Genomic DNA, 18,611 nt, shown 5'->3' with positions numbered 1-18,611 from the left:
TGCAGGAAAAGTTCCCTCTACAGCCAGCAGTTGTTTTTAGCCCGATGATTCATTGTGAAAGTGGAGCTGGTCGTGGCTGGAAAATGCTGAAATTGTATTCTGTTGCTCCGAGTCGCGTACACAAATGTGAAATTTACCAGCCACAAAAAGGGAAAAACTCTCGTTGTTAACAACTTTGTCAACTCAATACGCTTGATGAGGATTCGCCATCGGTTGATGGATCAATTTTACAATACTATCAACTGGAGGTCTTACCCGCATGGTATTAAAGCTTAAAATGTTATGATGTTAAAAATAATTTTTATTATAATTCTTAGTTAAAGCTGCCCACTGAAATTTTTATTCGGTCTTATCTTCCTTTCTGTTATACTTATGTTCAAGAAAATAAAATCCAAGAAAATCTATTAAATATTAAAAAACTAAATATGTTCTCTGTTCGCTTATCTCAGCATTTATTTATTTCTTAAATATAATTCTTGAATGATCCGTCTTTTGTATTCCATTGAATCAATTAAAAATAACTGCAATTATTTAGTCCTGTGTTTGTCCATTCGAAATTGCATTTGGTCGGAAGCCTTTCCCTGAAATCCCTTTGACATGCGAGCCACAAAGCTGTTAAGGGTTCGTTTTCGTTTTATACGCATAGAGCCAAAGTAGGTGTACCATCGAATGGGGGCCGGGGCCCATGTGTTTGTGCTCCACTCGAAATGTATTTCGAGAGCGCATGTCAAAGGTCAGCCACTGCTCACATGTGTCAGCCGCTGTCGATGTATCTGTATCCGTATGTCTTTCGGTGTGTGTACGTAATTACATGCGGGCCTCCCCCTTTTGGGTTTTTTAGTATGAGCTACTATAATGTACGCTCCGCCTTGTTTATGTGTCTCCGTCCCAGCCGGAGCCATGAATTAAACATTCGCCATAAAAGCCTTTAGCTGGCCTGCCCATACTGAAGCATGTCACAAATCATTAGCACTTATTCAAATTCGACGATGGGAGGGCGTCCCTGGCAAACACAGAAAATAACACAAGAAAAGCGGCCAACTGTATGCAAAAGATTAATGCAAAATATTCAAATGGAATATGTACATATTTTTGACCCCAGGGAAGTTTGCCTAATTGCGTGAGACAGCCAAAGGTCAGAGGCGGCAGCGTTAACAATGAAAGATCACTGGACCAGATGCCCAGAATTCTTGGCGATGCAGCATCCCAGGTAGCCGAGATTGAACTCGAGTTCGAGTGTCCAGCGAGATGGACTTAACCTCTGCCAAAGGTACAGGAAAAAGGAGCAGCAGCCAAAGCAAGCTCTGATCTAAGCAAACGCAACCCCCGAAAGATCCCTGGACATTGTCCACAGTCCCTATAAATTTTCCGGTCGATTTTCTTCCAAAATTTTACAGCATATTATGGCAGCGCCAAAAGGGTTCCGCTTGTCCACTCCGATTACCTGGGTTTTCGCCCAAGATTCCGCATACTTTTTGAGGTTGATTTTGGGTCGAATTTATACGCATTTCCATTTTAATTCCATCTTCGGCGTCTTGCGTTTTTGCATACGGCCCAAGACGCTCGGGGATTTATATTTATAGCCATCGTGGCTGCATCGTGGGAATCGGACAGTGGTCAGCCATCCCGGGGACACTGGTCAGATCAGCTGTGCGTCCTTCGGCAGGACTTCTTATAGCCGGACAATAATCCGATTTTAATGAAGCGCAACGCTTGCGGTCGTGATCGCATTTCCTCGGTTTCGGTCAGCCGAAAGAAAAACGCAATTTTGGCTTAGGTCAGTCGGGCACAAAGGGAATGTTAAGGCAGTCGAGATTATTAAAGGGAAAAAAAGCAGAAAACCTCTTTTTAAATTCCTTTAAAAAATGTTTTTGTGATAAACATAAATTTTAAAAAATAAATAATTTAAATAACTAACTATCAGGAAAAGTATTTTTTTTTATTACTACATATTTTTTAAAATAAGAAATAGGTGTCCTGTCTTAAAAAATATTAGAAATCACTGCTTTGGAAATACATAGGGTAGATATTTTTAAAGACCCTAAGTATTAATATTTCGGAAGTAGCATTCAATTTCATCTCACCATCCCATTCAGAACCTTATCCCCAATCCAACACTTTCTCGCGACTCCATGCGGGTCCCCACGATCTGTCTGCCGCTGCAGACCCATCAAAGTGATAATTGAGCAGTCAGACCGAAATGAACCCATGCCAAAAAAAGACCACAGGAAAGAGAAGACTCTCCTCCAGGTCCGAAAATCTTTTTGTGTCCGAACTGCAGCCCGCAACAATGGCAACTCATTTCACTCAGGTTACTCAGGCGGTGATGAATGATCTCATCAGCGAGGTGTCGACCAGAGCCACAATGATTGGCCCCGGCTTTTCGCCGCGGAACAGCTCCCAGAATAGCCCCCGATGAAATGGGCATCGTTTGCGGCCAAGTGTAAAATTTAAAATTTAATAATTAACAATTGTTTTTTAATTTCCCAGCGGCAAATCGTCCATCTAAGCTGGCTGCCCAAATTACTTTCCCCCTTTTTCCCCTGCCGGCTGTCAATCTTAGATCGCTCTGGACGAGATCTCTTTGTTAGGGACATGATTAATGATGCAAAATTATGAACTCGCTTGTTCTGTGGCGACGGACTGACTGGCCCCGCCAGTTGTAAGTAGTTTTGTAAATCGGTTAAAGAAAAATGACTTCATTAAATTCATTAGCGCCCATGTGTGAAATTCGTTCAATTGCTTTCCGATGGATGGTTTCCCTTGTGTGGAGCCCTAAATGGGGGCACTATTCTTATGATAGCTCCATTTAAAGAGGGCGATTTGAACCCGCCTAATGACACCTTACACGGATCTCGGCAGACTTTTTCTCGATGCCCAGAGCTATTTGTTCGGCCTGGGAAAATCAATAGCCAATAGTCGGGAGTCAGGAGTGAGGGCGAGTCGGAAAAGCCAAGATAATCAAGGAGAGCTGCAGTCAAATGTGCCACATAGATGAATGGATTTGCCAGGTCCGCTGGCTCGACGAGTCTGCGACTTGCCGGCCATAAGTCATCGGCATTGATAGCCATCAATCGCGGACCGCTTTCCACGTTGCCACGACCACAAAGCTCTCCAAAGTGGCGCGAAATCTAAGCACAATTAGTGGGGGGCTCAAGTAGAGGCTGAATCTGAATCCGAACCCAAAGACTTGCCTCTGGGACTGGGCTATGGAAATCCATCCACATGTGCCTGCCGTTCGGTTCGTTACCGACTATTACTCCAACGCATTTTCCAAACTTGGCCATTTTTCTTGGCGGCGGCTGCCCCGGCAACCGCAGACCCCCCCAATGCCCCCCCCAAAACCCTAAGTCCAATTTGGCTTGTGGTCAGTCACTTTGTCAGTTGCCAGAGCCAAATGTCTTGGGCCTGTTCCCTCGGTCGCTCAGTTGCTTAGTTGGCTCGTTGAACCTTTTTAACCGTTGCTTGGTCAAGAGTTGTTAACCATATTAAAGTGTTCAATGATTAATTACACGCGTCCAAGATTAATTGAAATCAATCAAAGCTGAAGTTAACTAATGGCAACACGTTTGTAATCCCCCAGCGCAAGTCCATTCTCATCTCTGGCTTCGTCTGTCTCTGTTTCTTTTCCATTTTCTGGTAACTGGTATCTGGAATGTCGGCACCCTGGACTCGTACTCCTACATCTCTCACTCCTCCGCAGCTGAAGAAGTAACCCTAGACCCATGGCAGTTTTATTGGCCACATTATTCGGTTACTCCGTTTCGGTTTCCCAAGTTCTACTGTTGCGCATCTTCTGTGGATTCCCATGCTTAATTACAATTAGGGAATTTGTGGGCCATACGCATTACTTGATGGATGCGTGGATTCGGGAAAAGTAAGAGTCAAATTGTGATGAAATATTGTACGATTTTTCCCAAGCTCCATACCAAAATAACAAACAACTCTAAAGCATTCAGTGATCATTTATTGGAGGCAAAAGTCTAGCCACAGGATCAGAACCTTAAGTAGGCGGAGTATGGACGCCTAGAGTCTCCGAAGAAGTTACGCTCGTAGCTAAAGCCACGACCATATGAATAGGGAGCTCCATATGAATAGGCCCTTACGTTGGGACCGTTGGAACCGTTGGATCCGTCTAAGGATATAAAACGTTTAGGTCGCACTTGAGGCTTCACAGTGGTGCCGGTATTCCTCCGCATGGTATGTAAATTATTCCTAGACTCTCCGCTGGCCAAAACCAGGCTGAGAGCAAGAATGGATATTAAGCTAAATATAACAGCAAAACGCATTTTGGTTCCGATACGAGATACGATACTTAGAACTTTTGCTTTAACTGATACACGGCGAATTCTCGAAAGGGCTTTTATACTTGGTTCATGAAATAATGAGATTCAAATGAAGTACAAGTAAAATACTATGACTAATTGGGTACCATGTTATATTAAAATGACCTTAAATAATAGCTAATAAATACCTCTAATATTTATAATATTTAATATGAATAATTTTCCATGATTTTATAGCTAAGATAATTTTCCATACTTAATATTTAATATTTAATCATGTTTAATTCTTCCAACCTTATTTGACATCCCCAATCTCGGTCCTTTGATACCCCAACCCCAAAAGGTGTGCAGCTCTAATTAAAATGAAAATATTCCCTTTTTTAATTACGAGGTGACTCGGCTTGGAAGTTGTATCAATTGCCTGACAGTCGGCTAAGTTATGGATTATGCCCCTGGGGTTGGGGGTGGGCGACTTCCCTCAGATCGCTTACCGAGTTACACACGTGACACTAACGGGAGGAAGTAACTTTAACCGACGAGCGGAAGCAGTCAAAGGACATGCTAAACCGCTTCCCCCGTCACACACACACACACACATGTGGTTAATTATAATTACGCAATTTTAATATCAAAACAAGCCAGCCAAACCAAAAAAGGAGAACGGGAAGCATGTCCAAGTCCTGCTCGGATTCGGATTCGGTTCCGTGGAGGGTTGGTTCGTCGCGTTGAAAAGGCGAAAAGTGATGAATGAAATGCGATGATTTCCAGCTAGCGAGCAACCCCCAACAGACAGGTTGAGGTTGCCCACCTCACACCTCCCAGGCGAAGCCACCTCCTCCGCCCACTTTGAGCTTTGATTGAGCATATCCGGTGGGATTAGAGAGGGGTTGTTGGCTTGCCCAGGTTTGTTGTCAGTTGTCGGCTCGTCCAGCCAACCGAGAGTTATTAGCTTTTATGATATTGATAGAAGCCGATGTCTATTGACAATTAAACAATGACAGCACCACCCAGACCCACTCCATTCCACTTTACCACTCCTGAAACCTCAATAGAGGGCGTTCTATGTTTTGGGGTAAGTCAGCGAGCTGGGCGTTTTGTTTGCGCGAACCCCTCGAACCCTCGATAAGAATCTATTGGTGGTTTTGGTCGCAAATTAATATGCACAGGCGAACTGAGGATAATTTCCGTGGCTTTCATGTTGATTAGAAGAGGATTAGTACATCATTGCGGTTAGCCAATAAAACTCCATGGGATATTTAGCGCATATGCTGCAAATTTGATTAGCCGACTGGCTAAATGCCTAATTGTTAACTTGATTAATGGTAGAAAGTCACCAAAAAAGCGTCAGCTCATTTCTGCCAACTCCCTCAAATATTTACAGTATGCTATATTCCTTTGCACAACTCACAGTTGCTTCTGCAGAAGCAGCAGCAGAACAAAGAGCCATCCAGACAGACAGAGATTGGCCCAGAGGTCCAGCTAATAAAATCCAAATGATAATTATGACAATCGTACGTGATAATTGCTGCAAGGCAAACGACAAACTCCCACACAAGCCGCGTAATCTGGAGGAGGAGCTGCAAAGTGCCCGAAAAGAAGGCAAACAGATCGTGACAGCCCGTGGAACATAAACAAACACACCCTCCTGGACTTATAATTAGCATGGCTCAGGAGCAAGACCCCGCCGACGAACTAATAAATAAATGGAGATTTTCGGTTATTTATTTTTAAAATATTCCCCAGCCGCCAGGTTGCCGGTTTCGATCACGTCGTCGCTTTGGGTCACACACATGCGTATGAACGAGGTCAAGTTGCGAGACAATTTGGGACTCTGCGGATCCCTAGAACAAGGAAAAATACACACACAATCTAATACTTCAGTCTTCGTTTATTGTTGGAAAAAATGTAGTCGTAGGTTTAACCATAGAAAGGACCATAGCCTCCATAGCCAAAGTGACGTCTGTAGCCAAATCCGCCTCCGTAGCCGCCGTAGCCACCATAACCACCGTATCCGAAGGGTCTGCCGAATCCGCCATATGGATATCCACCAAATCCGCCAAATGGTCCACCGAATCCACCGCCAAAGGGACCACCAAAGCCAAACTGACGTTTGGCTCGCACCTCGGACTCCACAGCCTGGCCAATATCCCTTTCCACAGACGACAGATCGTTGGATTGATTGACGGACTCTGGCTCCTCGAGGGCCACAACCAGGCTAAAAGCCAGGCAGGCAACCAGGCCAAACAAAATCGCGCAACGCATTTTCACTTTCGATACGAGAACTTCCAATGACAATGAAATTTCGGGTTTAACTGATTAAGGCCGGCACTTGAGGAGAGCTTTTATACTCGACTTGGGACGCAGAATCGAGCATTTATCGTCTCGATATTAATGAGATTCAAGAACAATCTAAACAAAATGCGATGCCCAAATGGGGAACCTGTTCTACCCAGGTGACTAAATACAAATATCAGCCTAGAAACCCCACCAACTTTTGCGGTTTTCTTTTGTGCATTTCACAAAAAATATTCCCAAATTCGATGACGAAATAAATAAATCTAGAAACCGGTTCCCGCCGACATCTCGTGCAGGTCTGCTTAAATTTAATTAATGCAAATTTATATTCCCAAATATTTGTTTAAAATGTTTACAAGTTCCCGAAAGGGGATTCCTTTCATTTGAAAGTAATATTTCAATGCATTTTAAATTCTAAAGGCTAATAAAGCTTGAATCTAGCACAATGTGATGCCAAATTTAATTCTTATTTTTACTAGTCATTTAGGAAACTAGTTTTTGGGCAAAGTAAGAGGTGTGAAGAGTTCGTCATTCAGCCGCTTGTAAACAAATATTGTTTGTTTGGGCAAAACCACAGTGATGCGGAAGCCGGGAGGTGTGGAGGCTGGTAGGCTGATAGAATCATCTCGATTCTATATCTTAAGTAGGTAAACAACAACAAGTCGGATTTTTTTTTATTGACTGGAAATACCCCAGTGTGGTCACACGATCAGTGATCAGTGATCGGTGATCGATGATAACTGCCCAGCACAAGCATATAAAATTACCAGGGCATAAAGCTCTGCAGACTGTCTGATTTGCTTTGATCTCGAACTGTTCAGACAGTCTGATCTGTCTCCCGTTTGCATTGCCATAAATCAGTTGGGCTGCCAAGGGGAAGCGTCGATCGATCGGTTCGGTATCAGTATCATTGTCATTGTCCGCCTCCCAGTTCCAATCTGATTCAGATTCGGCATCCCATTCCCCAGATCCAGATCCACTTGCACATGTGCTGCCCAGACATTGTCATCGCATTTGCTCTTCGATTCTCGCTCGATCTGTGCCGATCTGAGTGTTGTTGTCGTGTGATTTAAGGGTTCCGTAAATCACGCTTCTTGTCTAATTTTGTCTCGCTCGAGATTCCCGGCATAGTTGCCAACTCAATGGAATTATTTCTTCGTGTCAAGTGCTCCCATGAGGCCACCACAAAAAAAAGGCGAAGAAGAACACGAAAAGAGGCATTTTGCACATGATCGCGCCACTTCGATCGCTGGCAGCTGCACATTTGCAACTGTATCTGCAACTGCATCTTCATCTCCATCTCCATTTCCATCTCAGACCGAATCTGCAGCCGAAGTCGAATCTGCCATTTCATGTTAACTCACTTACAATGTCTTCTGTTGGGGATCCTCAATCGAGCATAACATTTACAGAGCCCATTGAGTTGTCTCCGCCACTTACGAAAAAGGCTTTGCTTTGCCACATGGTATCTGGAGTTGTCGGGAGAGTTGTCAATTTGCATGCCAAAACTAGTTTGTCAAAAGCCAAAAGTGAGTTGCAGTTTAGGGTTGGGTATCTCTTTCGTTGCCCCCTAATTAATTTACATATAATTGCCGCAATCGGAAAGCCACATCAAATGACATAACGCTGTCAGTCCCCCACGAAGAGCTGTAAACTTGTGATTATTACTGGAAAGCACCGGAAAGTATTTGGAACACATAGCTGGCCAAATGGCGAGCGCCACCTGACACACCCCCGTCATTTGGCCGATAATTGTGTGTTCAGTTCGCTGTCCATTTGGCTGACAGGTGGAATGGTCCCCGAAACAGAAACCATTTGGCGTGTCATCAAAACAATGGCCGTAGCAATCACCACGCAATGAAGTCGCCGCCCCACGACTTTTGTTTGCGGCTCCTTCTAATTTGGGAATGTCACCGATTTGACTGACGTCCAATATGATTTAACTAACTTTTATGACACCAATTATCGTGTTGGACTTTTTGGGACAGGTGATGTCAGCGAAAGTTAGTTGGATATTGAACAGAAAGCCTTCTCATCCACTTCCGCCGGACAATGGAGAGAATTTAAATTCACCAAGAGATTTATGAATATTCAAGGTACAGAAAATGGGAAAAATTTGCACATTTCGATACGCAAATAAACATTTGAATTTCCCCCCACTACCTTCCTTCCACTTTTCCTTTGTCCGGCCAAGTTCAATTTCGGGTTTTCCCTGGGATTATGGGGTAGATTTTCGCACTCGCATTTGTTCGCTCCAGTTTGCACAAAAGATCTGTCCCAATCGTGACCGTGATGTGGGTCTCCCAAGCAGCTGGATATCTCCCAAGTCCCGAGATCGGTGGTTGCATTCTGGACATTTTCTCGGCTTTGTCTTGGGTGCGTTGTTCTGGGTGAAAATTTACCTAAGATTTCCGTTGATTGCATGTGAATATTTGATGATCGGTTTTGCTGTATGCAAAACATGTTTGCAAATTTTTTAAGTGTTTTTTTTTCTCGACCGTCCCGCTGGGGTGGTAAAATTTGCTCTGTTTTTTATTATTCTTTGTTCGCATGGTCATAATAAGGCGGAACGTGTTGTAAGGCTGTTAGTTCGGGAAAAATGGATGGTCTAGGGAGCTGGGATGAAAGTGACCTTAATTAGGAGATGTTGACCTCGTTCTTAGGGAGACTCTTCAGAAAGATTCTTCTGGAATCTGGAGTCGGCCCTTTACGATTTATGTACTTAAAACCTTACATTTATAATTTTAAATAAATATTAGAAGAGAAGAAGTAAAAGAATTATTTTAACATTTTATTACATACATTTTTTATTACAAAATAAATATTAAACATAATTTCATATTCAATTAATAAATCGTTTTAGTAGTTATTGTAAAAGGATTTTTTATTTAAACTTCTTGTAAAGACTTTATATAAAATTGAATTTACTTATGAATCTCTGACCATTTTATTTTCTAAATTTATACGTTATTTTTTCCCGCCAAAAGCAAGTAACTGCATTCTGTTACATTCACCCAATGTAAAACTCTTATTCAAATCCCAGACTTCACGCCTAATCAGCGAACTGGACAATGGACAAATGCAAATGCTGCAAACATTTTTCAAAAACGAAATCAGAGCATTAACACAGGAAAAGTAGGGAATTTCTTTAGAAAAACTTCCCTCCCTTCCCTTCTCCGTTCGCCCCTTCCTCAAAACCGTTGATCTTTTGACCTTTACGCTTGAGTTCCTTAACTCGCCAGACATGCAAAATAATGCATATGAGATTGCATATATCGTGCGTATGGTTGGGACTCTTGGGCGACAATTTTTAGGGGTGGTAACCGTCTGAAAGGGCGCGTACAGCGAGAATGAAAAATAGCACAATACTGACCTTTACTTTTCAGTACAGTCCTATTGAAGGAAATTTCACTATAATCTCGAAATTCAATTTGAAAGTTTCTTGCTGCATCTTGTAAGTATACACCAGCTGTTTTAGCCATAAATGTCATATTAATTACGAATTTCCATCAAAACGATCGTAAAACTTGAGATATCAAGTTTGGTAATTTGAAAAACCATTCGAAATGAATTTTCCCTACCCCGGTATAGCCAACTCAGGTGCCAGATCCTCCCACTTGAGCGCTATCAAATTTACGAGCTCGAGGCATGAACCCTTTTAGGGCAATTTCACTTGAACAATTCATTCGGGGAGGTGATAGAGCAGAGAACCTCCTTTGCGGGGTGGAATCGGAACTGAAATTGGGATTGTCAGCACCAGACTCAAGTGGAGATCGGCGGAGGATCTAGCCCTATCCGCTGTGTTGACAGAATACTTTCGAAGATGTGGGTGCAGTCGGTCCGCGGAGCACGCGCCAACTTCAAACTGCAGGCCGGGCCATAACTTCTCCGGTTGTCAGGCGTTTAGCTACTTAAACACTTAAGACATCATGCGGGATGGGATGGTAGGAGGCCCTTCGGCTCGGTTCTCTATATGATTTGGCTGCCTTAATTGCATTTCTTCGATTCCACGCATGCCACTCAGTCAACTACTTGGCGCTCCATTTCACTTTTCGGAGACATGCGCCCAGGCCCCACTCTTCGTGGCGTATTAGTAAATTTATTTGGTTTTTGGCAGAGATTTCGTCTTTGGGAAATTTATTAGCGCATTAAGATAAAATGAAGTCGTTTGTGCCTCCACGCTCCACTCGATCTCGCGGCTCCCTCGTCTGGCATTAAATTTTATTGCCTTTTTTGCCCATCGTCGTCGTATTATCGCCCTGTCCAACTGCTCGCTCCAGCTTCATTCCTCCTCCTGCGGGCAGGCATTTCGGGAATTCTGTAGTTTTGGTATTTTGAATAATGTCAAGCATCTTTATGGTAGATTTATTCCGGCTAAGCATCGCTCAGCAATTCTCTGTGGTGGGGCCGGGGCCGCAGAGTGGTGCGGCAGCAGGTGCGGTTTGGTTCAGGGGCATTAACAATGATTAACAAATAACGAGGGTGTCCGAAAGAGCATATAAAACAGATGGATTACTAGGCCTCCGAATGTCAATAATGAAGTGGGTGTTTCAAATTGATTGATCCCAATTCATATAAACTATTAGTACATATAAAATATATAGCTTTTAGCTTTAGGAACATTGCTTTAGATATTAAATAAACCTCTATATTTTCTAGTCTTTACAATCTGCAATCCAAATATTCTGACTCTGCTTTTACAACTTCGAGTAATAAATCCTGAAATATGGTTTTATAAAACTCTTTCTCCCTAACCAGCATAAACTGCATTTAACTAGTTCCCACTAAACTACACTCCACACAAAGTTGTTATCACTGCTGTACCAATCTATTCCCAACCGAAGTATCAATTAAAGGGTTCCAGTCACAGCACGCAACTAACTGCATCAATTAGGAGCTGCCAGCATAAACCACAAAGAACCGCTGACTGCAAACTTTGGTCCTTTGGCTGCAGTTGCCACCCCGCGAGTCCTGGCATTCCCATGGAAGGATAATGCGGCCAGTTCCGCTTAGGAAGTCCGACTTCCTGGGTGGGGTTGTTAGAGGGAACTAAAAACTGCACTTCATCGAGGGGGTGGACCTTGGTCCTGGCAGTGTCCTGCCACTGATTGAGTGCATGACTGACCAAGTTGACGGACTCTTGTTGACTGACTGACAATTAAGTGACACACAGCGGAAAATGCGCTGCATGCAACATCAAAGCGGCTGCAGTTGTCAGACGGCGTGTGAAACGCTGACTAGGAGATTTCCATGCCACAACAGGAAGTTGATGTTGCCACAGGAAATGTGATTTGTAGTTTTTCCTCTACTTTGCTCTCCTTTTTTTCAGTTTTTCTCCTTATTTTGATTAAAATTTGTGTTTGTCCTGCGACAGGTGAGGCAAAAAGGCAAAGCACCCGGGCCGCAGCTGACTTTTCCACATCGATTTCCGACCAGCTTTTTAAAGTCCTCGCCGGGCCAGACGCCATTTTGATGGCAGCCAGCCAAGTCAACGATCCAGCTCCTCCTTTCCCGCCGGCTGCCGCTTTTATTTGACAACTCGTTCCAAATAGCACAAAAGCCAAGCTGACATGGATACACATGAAAGTTGCGAGTCGCGAATGGATTTTTATTTCATTTTTTTCCCGCTTCTCTCATTTCCTCAGCGACTTTCATTTCGTTTTTTATCTTCTTTTTTTCTGTATTTTTTGGCGCATGTCCTTTGGCGGCTGCGATTCAAAGGCGGAAGCAGCGGTCTCATATGTCCCACTGTACCGTTGTTGTAGCTGCACTTAGAAATAAACTACTACTAGAAATAAGCCATATATGATGGAAAAATAAGTAGATTAATATTTCCTACAATTTTTTATAATATTTAATAATTTTTTAAATATATTTATTTTTAACAAATATATTTTAGAAATGGTTTGTCAATTTTCATATTACTTTTTTTAATTTTCCTAACGTTCCTTAGTCAGCTTTATGATATAATCGTCGAAATAAAATTTAATTTTAAGATCAGAAATATTTAATTAATATACACACCAGGTAGAAGAAAACATGAGTAAAATAAACGAAGCTTTAATTTGTCCCTCCACATTTTCTGCAAATATTTTAAGGTAGAAAAAATATGATACAAATTAAAAACGTTATTTCATTTTAAAGATTTTCTTTTTTCATAACGATATTTTAATTAAATAAATAATGAAATAAATCTATTTAAAAGGAATAATATTAAGGATTCCAGGAACTGTTTTTTGTCAGTGTGTTATTGCTACTGTTTTGGTGGCTGGTTTTCCTTCACTGGCTGTAATCAACATTTTCGCAATGCTTCTGTCTGCTGTCTGTTTGTTTATCAAAAGAGTCAACTGTGGCAACCTGGTGGCAGCCATCCACCTTCCCCCTCCCATGCCACTCCCCCACCACCTACCTCTGATTCCGTTGAAATTTTCAATTTAATTTTCCCCGCTGCCATTTCACTCTGTTTGCTTTGACTTCGTTTCTTTCTGGCTTCCAACTTCCTTTCATTTCTCCTGTTCTTTTTTTTGATGCATGACAAGACGCATTTGACAGACGACGGCTGCACCTACGCAAACCAATCTACAGCACAGATATGCTCGTACGTATATCCTGCTGCCAGGATACTCGCATGTAACGCAATGAGGAAACACACGCGCTGCTCATTTGTCTCGTGTTTTTCAGCGAGCACAAGAAATTGAAGTGTCAAAAATTTTGACACCTACGATTGTGCCCTATGACGGATCGGGGCTAAGAAGGAACGCATATGGCAGGGATTAGCTCATGCCATTCATTGGAGCCCAGATCAATTGGTATGCCACCGTAAGCCGAGAATAAAGGAATAACTCTAAGCTCATTAAATAGAAGTCAATGGCATTAGATACTGGATTTTTCAAATTTAAGCAAAGATAAATTTAATAAATAAAAGTAAATGATTAACCGAAGAATCTTAGAGTACCTGAGGTTTAAAATTAAATCATTGTTAAGTGATAGATAAATAAATAAATTATTACCTTAATGTTGCATATTAAATTCGGAACTACTGTTTCTTGTATCTACAATCCAACTCTTCGATTCGCTGACATTTAAGGGAAAGTCGAGAACCGATATCCCTAAACCGGGCAAGGGTTTCCGTTTCCCTCGGGTTGGTGCGAAGAAAAATTATGATTTTATGCAAATACTGGGTGTGCGAGTGTTATGTTGTGTAAGGGAGCGACAAAGATTCATTCCGTGTCATCAGTCAACTTGATGGTGTAATTATATAGCATTACCGAAAACACAATAAGAGGAACAACCCGAGCCGCAGCCGAGTGAAGTTCAAGTGGCGAGTCCGCAGCCGTGGAAAGTGTTAATAATAATGATGATGATGCCGATGCTGCTGCCGATGTGGAAACTGGATGCTGGAAACAGGATATTTTCGGCCGAATAATTGACTGCAGTTACGCGCCTGTTACGGCCCAAACTCGCTGGCAGTTTATTAATTTAAATGTCACCGTTCACTGGGAAGCACATCCAGTACATCCCGCACCGATGTCAAAAGGTGAAATTTCAAACCCAAACAGTTTCCACCGAGATCGTTTCTTGGCTTTGGCTAATGAAAACCAACTACGATTTATCTTCATTAAATTGGTGGTTTTAACGAGCTCGGACTCTTTTTCCGGAAGTGCGCTACCTGTAAACAGTTCTAGAGAGTGAGTTAAAGTCGGTCTAGTTCAAAGATTAAAACTATCCAACAAGAAGTGACAACCTTAGATTTTTCTTATGATCCAGATCCACAAAATTGAGCTGCAGGTGTCAACAAACCAACTAAGGTGGCCTGGTCAAGTGGAGGCCATTAAAAGAGCGTTGGGCCAGCAGTTAAAAGACAATTAAAAAATCCGGGAAAAACTTCATTTGTTATGGCGATCTTGTCGCAAAGCATAATACCGTTTAAATAAAATTATAAAAACTTTTTAATGGTCCACACGAGTCAACGGACAAAGTTCATTCGAAGAGTTTATTTCTTCGCAGAGAAAATACTTGCACACCGGATATCATAATTACTTTTGTTTTAACTTCCTCTAAGAGTAAGAGAAAAATAATTTTTTTGAGATTTGTTTTTGAGTTTCTTTTCCACATTATTATTATTTTTTCGCTGCTGGAATTTTACTATTACTACTTTTACGTTTTTCTTCATTTAGATACATTTAATTCGGTTGGTCCTGGCTACAAAATGGCCACCCATTCCAGGACGCAACACATGCGCCCTGAACATCAACTGTTGCCCTTTCGAATTGACCCCTTTGTCGAGGCCAGCGAACAAAGAGTTTGGTAGTAATAAAAAGCGAAGAGCGAACATGGGACATTGGCCATTTTGGATGGGATTCGCACACAGCTTGACCGATGGGCGTTGGGCCAATCCTGCCGTCAGCAGGATACGAGGTCCTGCCACTCGGCGGACACTCCCTTGGGTGCTGGTGCTGCGAGGAAGTGGCCAAACTGGTTGGAGCAATCCGCATTTGAATACAAAAATCATTAAAATTCATCGTGAAAACGTCTTAAGTTTCCTGCTCCTCGGACTGTGAGAAGAAACGGGCAAAAGTACGGTGGTGACCTCTGAACTTTGCCTATCCCGTTGCGAGTGGCCGTCCCGAAGGGGTAATGCCAAAATTACGTGCGTGACTGACCAATGCGCTGACCACTGTCCAGTTTTTGAGGCCCAGCGACCGCATCCTTTAAGGATATCCCGGCCCAACCCCGTTTGGCAGTCGAACCCGTTGTCCTTCAACTGTACTGGGCTGTAGCGTCTCGAAAGCTGTCTCCTTAGTCATTAATAAAGTCTAATTTATGAAAATAATCTGTTTGCTCTGTACGCAGTCTTCGGTCCAGAGGCCCAGAAGTCCAGGTGTAATCCGAGTCTATTCTGGCTGCTCCGAAGCAACTGACAAACACGAACAAAGCGCCCATCAATCAACAGATTTTCGAGTTCACCACGAGGTTTGCCTTTCAATCTTTTGGATAAGTAAATTCACAAATGTTTGCGTAATTAGCCTAATGGACAATTTGCGTAGCAGCGAAAGCTGAAATTTGGTTTTAGATTAGCAAGCTTTCAGAGCGATGAATAAATATTGTTTGAAATGTGCCAAAAATAGTTTGATGAGCAATATCAATACTGATAAATACATATAAATTATTAAATTAATTAGTTTAGACAACAAAAGGTTGTTATTTGGAGAATACAACCAAATCGAAAATAGGAAAATGTTTTCTTTGGTTTATATTAAAAGGTTGCTTATAGATTAATCTAACGTAGTGAATCTAATCATCTTACTGGAGTTTTACCTTTACCTGTACTCCTGTTCCTTCCAATCCTTCGGCACGTGCAGCAGCCCAATGATGAGAGTGCAAAAGTCAAGCCAAATAAAGGGCAGTCCTCAAACAGCATTCGACTGTCCCAGATCAAGATAGCCCTGCTTGCAGATATACAAATAAATAAATCATATCGGAGGCAAAAGGATCCTGGCCATAAAAAAAGGAGAAACGAGATCAACAAGATCAACCCTTCGACGCAAACATTTTGATCTCCGGCATTAAGAAGGAAACGAAAGGAAGGGCAAACAAAGCATCCGAAAAAAGGATAAAAGGCGAACAAAGGCCAGTGGAAGCTGAGTGGCCTAATTTGTCGAGTTCTCCGTAGTGAGTTGCGATTGCGAATGGCAAACCCCGTCACAAATGGGCCAAACACCCGACGAACCGCACTCACTAAATGGTCCACAAAGGAGGTTCTGCGGAGGCTGCACGTTCCAAAGGTTCTAAAGGTCGGATCCTGAATTCAAGGCAAGGGTTTCCTTATGATCGGCTTAAGTGGCGCATTGAAAGGATTATGAGTTCGCGATCTGGGTATCCCAGTATCTCAGTGTATGTTTGTTTTTTAGTAGCTTCCTTAGCTCTTTAGCTCCTTTTGGGCTTTTGTCAGAACCCTGGGCACTTGAATGTTCATTGAGTTTTACGCATCTGACGATTAGCATGCACAATCCGCTTTCTGGCGATGAGAGGATCTCATCCAGATCCGCAACAATTGTGATTGTGTGTCTGGGCTCATTGTGTTTTAACACTTTTATTTTGTGAGTGTGGGAAACGAGGGTTGTTCGAGGTGGGCGTGCACTGACAAGTGACGACGATTTTCCCACATTAAGTGCGCCCAAAGAGCGGCTCAGCGGGATTCCCCTTTTGGCACTATCTGTGATTTTCCCTGTTTTGTAGCTAAGTCTTTGAGTGCCATTGAAAAGGCGTTCATGCGCGCAATTTCGCATGTTATTTTCGCTAAATTGCGCTAATCGCTTAAACTTTTCAGCGTGGGCAAAAAGGCCTTAAAACCGCATTGTTTACGGCTTAAGTCGCATTTTATATGTTGTCATGGCGCAAAAGGTTTTTGCCGCATTTGAATTAGGTTCTTCGTTGTCGTCGTCAAAGGCTTTGACACAAGTCACTGATGAGCTGGGAAACTTTCCACTTAATTTTGATTCTTTTCACATTGCACCCACCCCACAGAACGAGCTCTTAAATGGCCACTTGAGGCTTTCTGCCTCATTCCACATACACATCCTTCTATTCAAATCTGGACGAAATTACATATTCATGTGCGGGGAGAGGCGCTCTCGTAGAAAAAGAGTCTCAAGTGCTCGTTTCAATTATCCTTTCAGGGCTTTCAGCGGAATATGTGAAAAGCTGACGACATCAATTCATACCCTGGCCAATCACTAGTTTCCCATACGAATGCAGTGCCACTAAATCCTTTTTAGACAGTTGACGCTGCACATTTGGGGACCTAAACCCTTGGTTTTTAGGGCCTGACATGAATTGCGGAAGGAAGCAGTTAGGCGGCGGGTAATTCAATCGATTATCGGGAATAGCGACTTGGTCAGCCACACTTTGTGGTCAAATCAAACAAAGCCGAGTGCATAAAGTACCAAAAGTTATGGGCCTCGGAAACCTCGGAAACCCGAAAAAGGCAGGAAGAATAGAATGGATTTCAATGAGAATAGGCAGCCGGCAGCCAATATCCTTTGAGTGACTCCCTACGGATAGGAGATCTAAGAAATAGTCAAGCTGTGTGCGAGCGAGCGCCTCATTAAACGGTATTTTTGTGGCCATTCGTATCTCACAGTTGCATCTTGTTATCTTGTCAAGAGATTTCAGTTTGAGTGTGCGTGGGTAAACCCTCTGCTTGGCGACGATTTTGCGTCATTTGCGGTTGGCCAAGAGGAGCGGGGGAAGAGGGACCCTCAACCCATCCATCCATCCAACCATCCAGCCATCGAGTCGAGCCAACAAAAGGCGCCTTTGTTTGGATCCTAAGTAGTCGTATCTTGAAGAACGTGTATCTGTGTCTTGGGCTCGTTCAACTGCAGCTTGCATGTGTCGCTGCTCCTGTGAGTGGGCACCCTAATGTGCTTCTAATGGCTGCGACAGACCGCATGAGTATCCACCTATTGTCCCATCGCCAATAAACAGCCTTTGTCTTGCGATTCGAGGAGCGTGGGATTCAACTAACCGTTTTCCATATTCCATTTTCAGCACTTCCATCTCCAGCAGTGCGGAATACGCAAATACACACAACAATTGCATTATCAGAAACTATGTACTTGCAGTAATCTCAATCGCGGTTCAACGTGAACCTAATTGAAATTGTTCACCCTAAAAATTGATGTCGCCAAAGATCAGGGAATGCGGTTGCTGTCGCAGGACAAAAGTTCAGTGTTCAGTGTAGAGAAACTGAATTAATCTCAGAGCTCTCGCCTGATGTGGCCATCACTTTGGATCCTCAGCGGACTGATAAGACGCGACATCTGTACATCACACATACTGATATTTAGAGCTACTTATTTGTTCATTAAAAGCGTGTGGAAGTTTTTTAATATTTTTTCTATGCTCGGTTTGTTTACATTTTCGGTTTGAAAATTGACAGTCCGGCAAACGACGGACACTCTACTCGTAGATTAGCCAGTTTGTTTTTTGGGTTGGCAGAGGGTGGGGGATGACAATCTAGAAAGC

At 42.8% G+C, this 18,611-nt stretch overlaps 3 protein-coding genes across 3 annotated transcripts; all 3 read right to left on the bottom strand.

Annotated features, from left to right (window-relative positions):
• Positions 1-5,986: 5,986 nt before the first annotated feature.
• LOC108059544 (uncharacterized protein YmaG) lies at positions 5,987-6,586 on the bottom strand. The gene has a single exon (XM_017144879.3). It carries the CDS (start codon positions 6,546-6,548, stop codon positions 6,204-6,206), a length of 345 nt encoding a protein of 114 aa, XP_017000368.3. The 5' UTR covers positions 6,549-6,586; the 3' UTR covers positions 5,987-6,203.
• An 8,178-nt stretch (positions 6,587-14,764) lies between these two features.
• On the bottom strand, positions 14,765-15,093 carry LOC108056532 (uncharacterized). Its single transcript, XM_017140344.3, is given in 3 exon segments — positions 14,765-14,998; positions 15,000-15,041; positions 15,043-15,093. Coding segments are annotated over 3 exon segments (327 nt in total).
• Positions 15,094-16,438: 1,345 nt separating this feature from the next.
• On the bottom strand, positions 16,439-16,749 carry LOC108056531 (uncharacterized). The gene is given in 2 exon segments (XM_017140343.3): positions 16,439-16,687; positions 16,690-16,749. Coding segments are annotated over 2 exon segments (309 nt in total).
• Positions 16,750-18,611: the final 1,862 nt, after the last annotated feature.

This window comes from Drosophila takahashii, chromosome 3R (genome assembly GCF_030179915.1).
Source record: "Drosophila takahashii strain IR98-3 E-12201 chromosome 3R, DtakHiC1v2, whole genome shotgun sequence".
In the NCBI taxonomy this organism is placed as follows: Eukaryota; Metazoa; Arthropoda; class Insecta; order Diptera; family Drosophilidae; genus Drosophila; species Drosophila takahashii.
The sequence above is the reverse complement of the archived record's forward strand: the minus strand, read 5'-3'. Positions and strand labels throughout refer to the sequence as shown.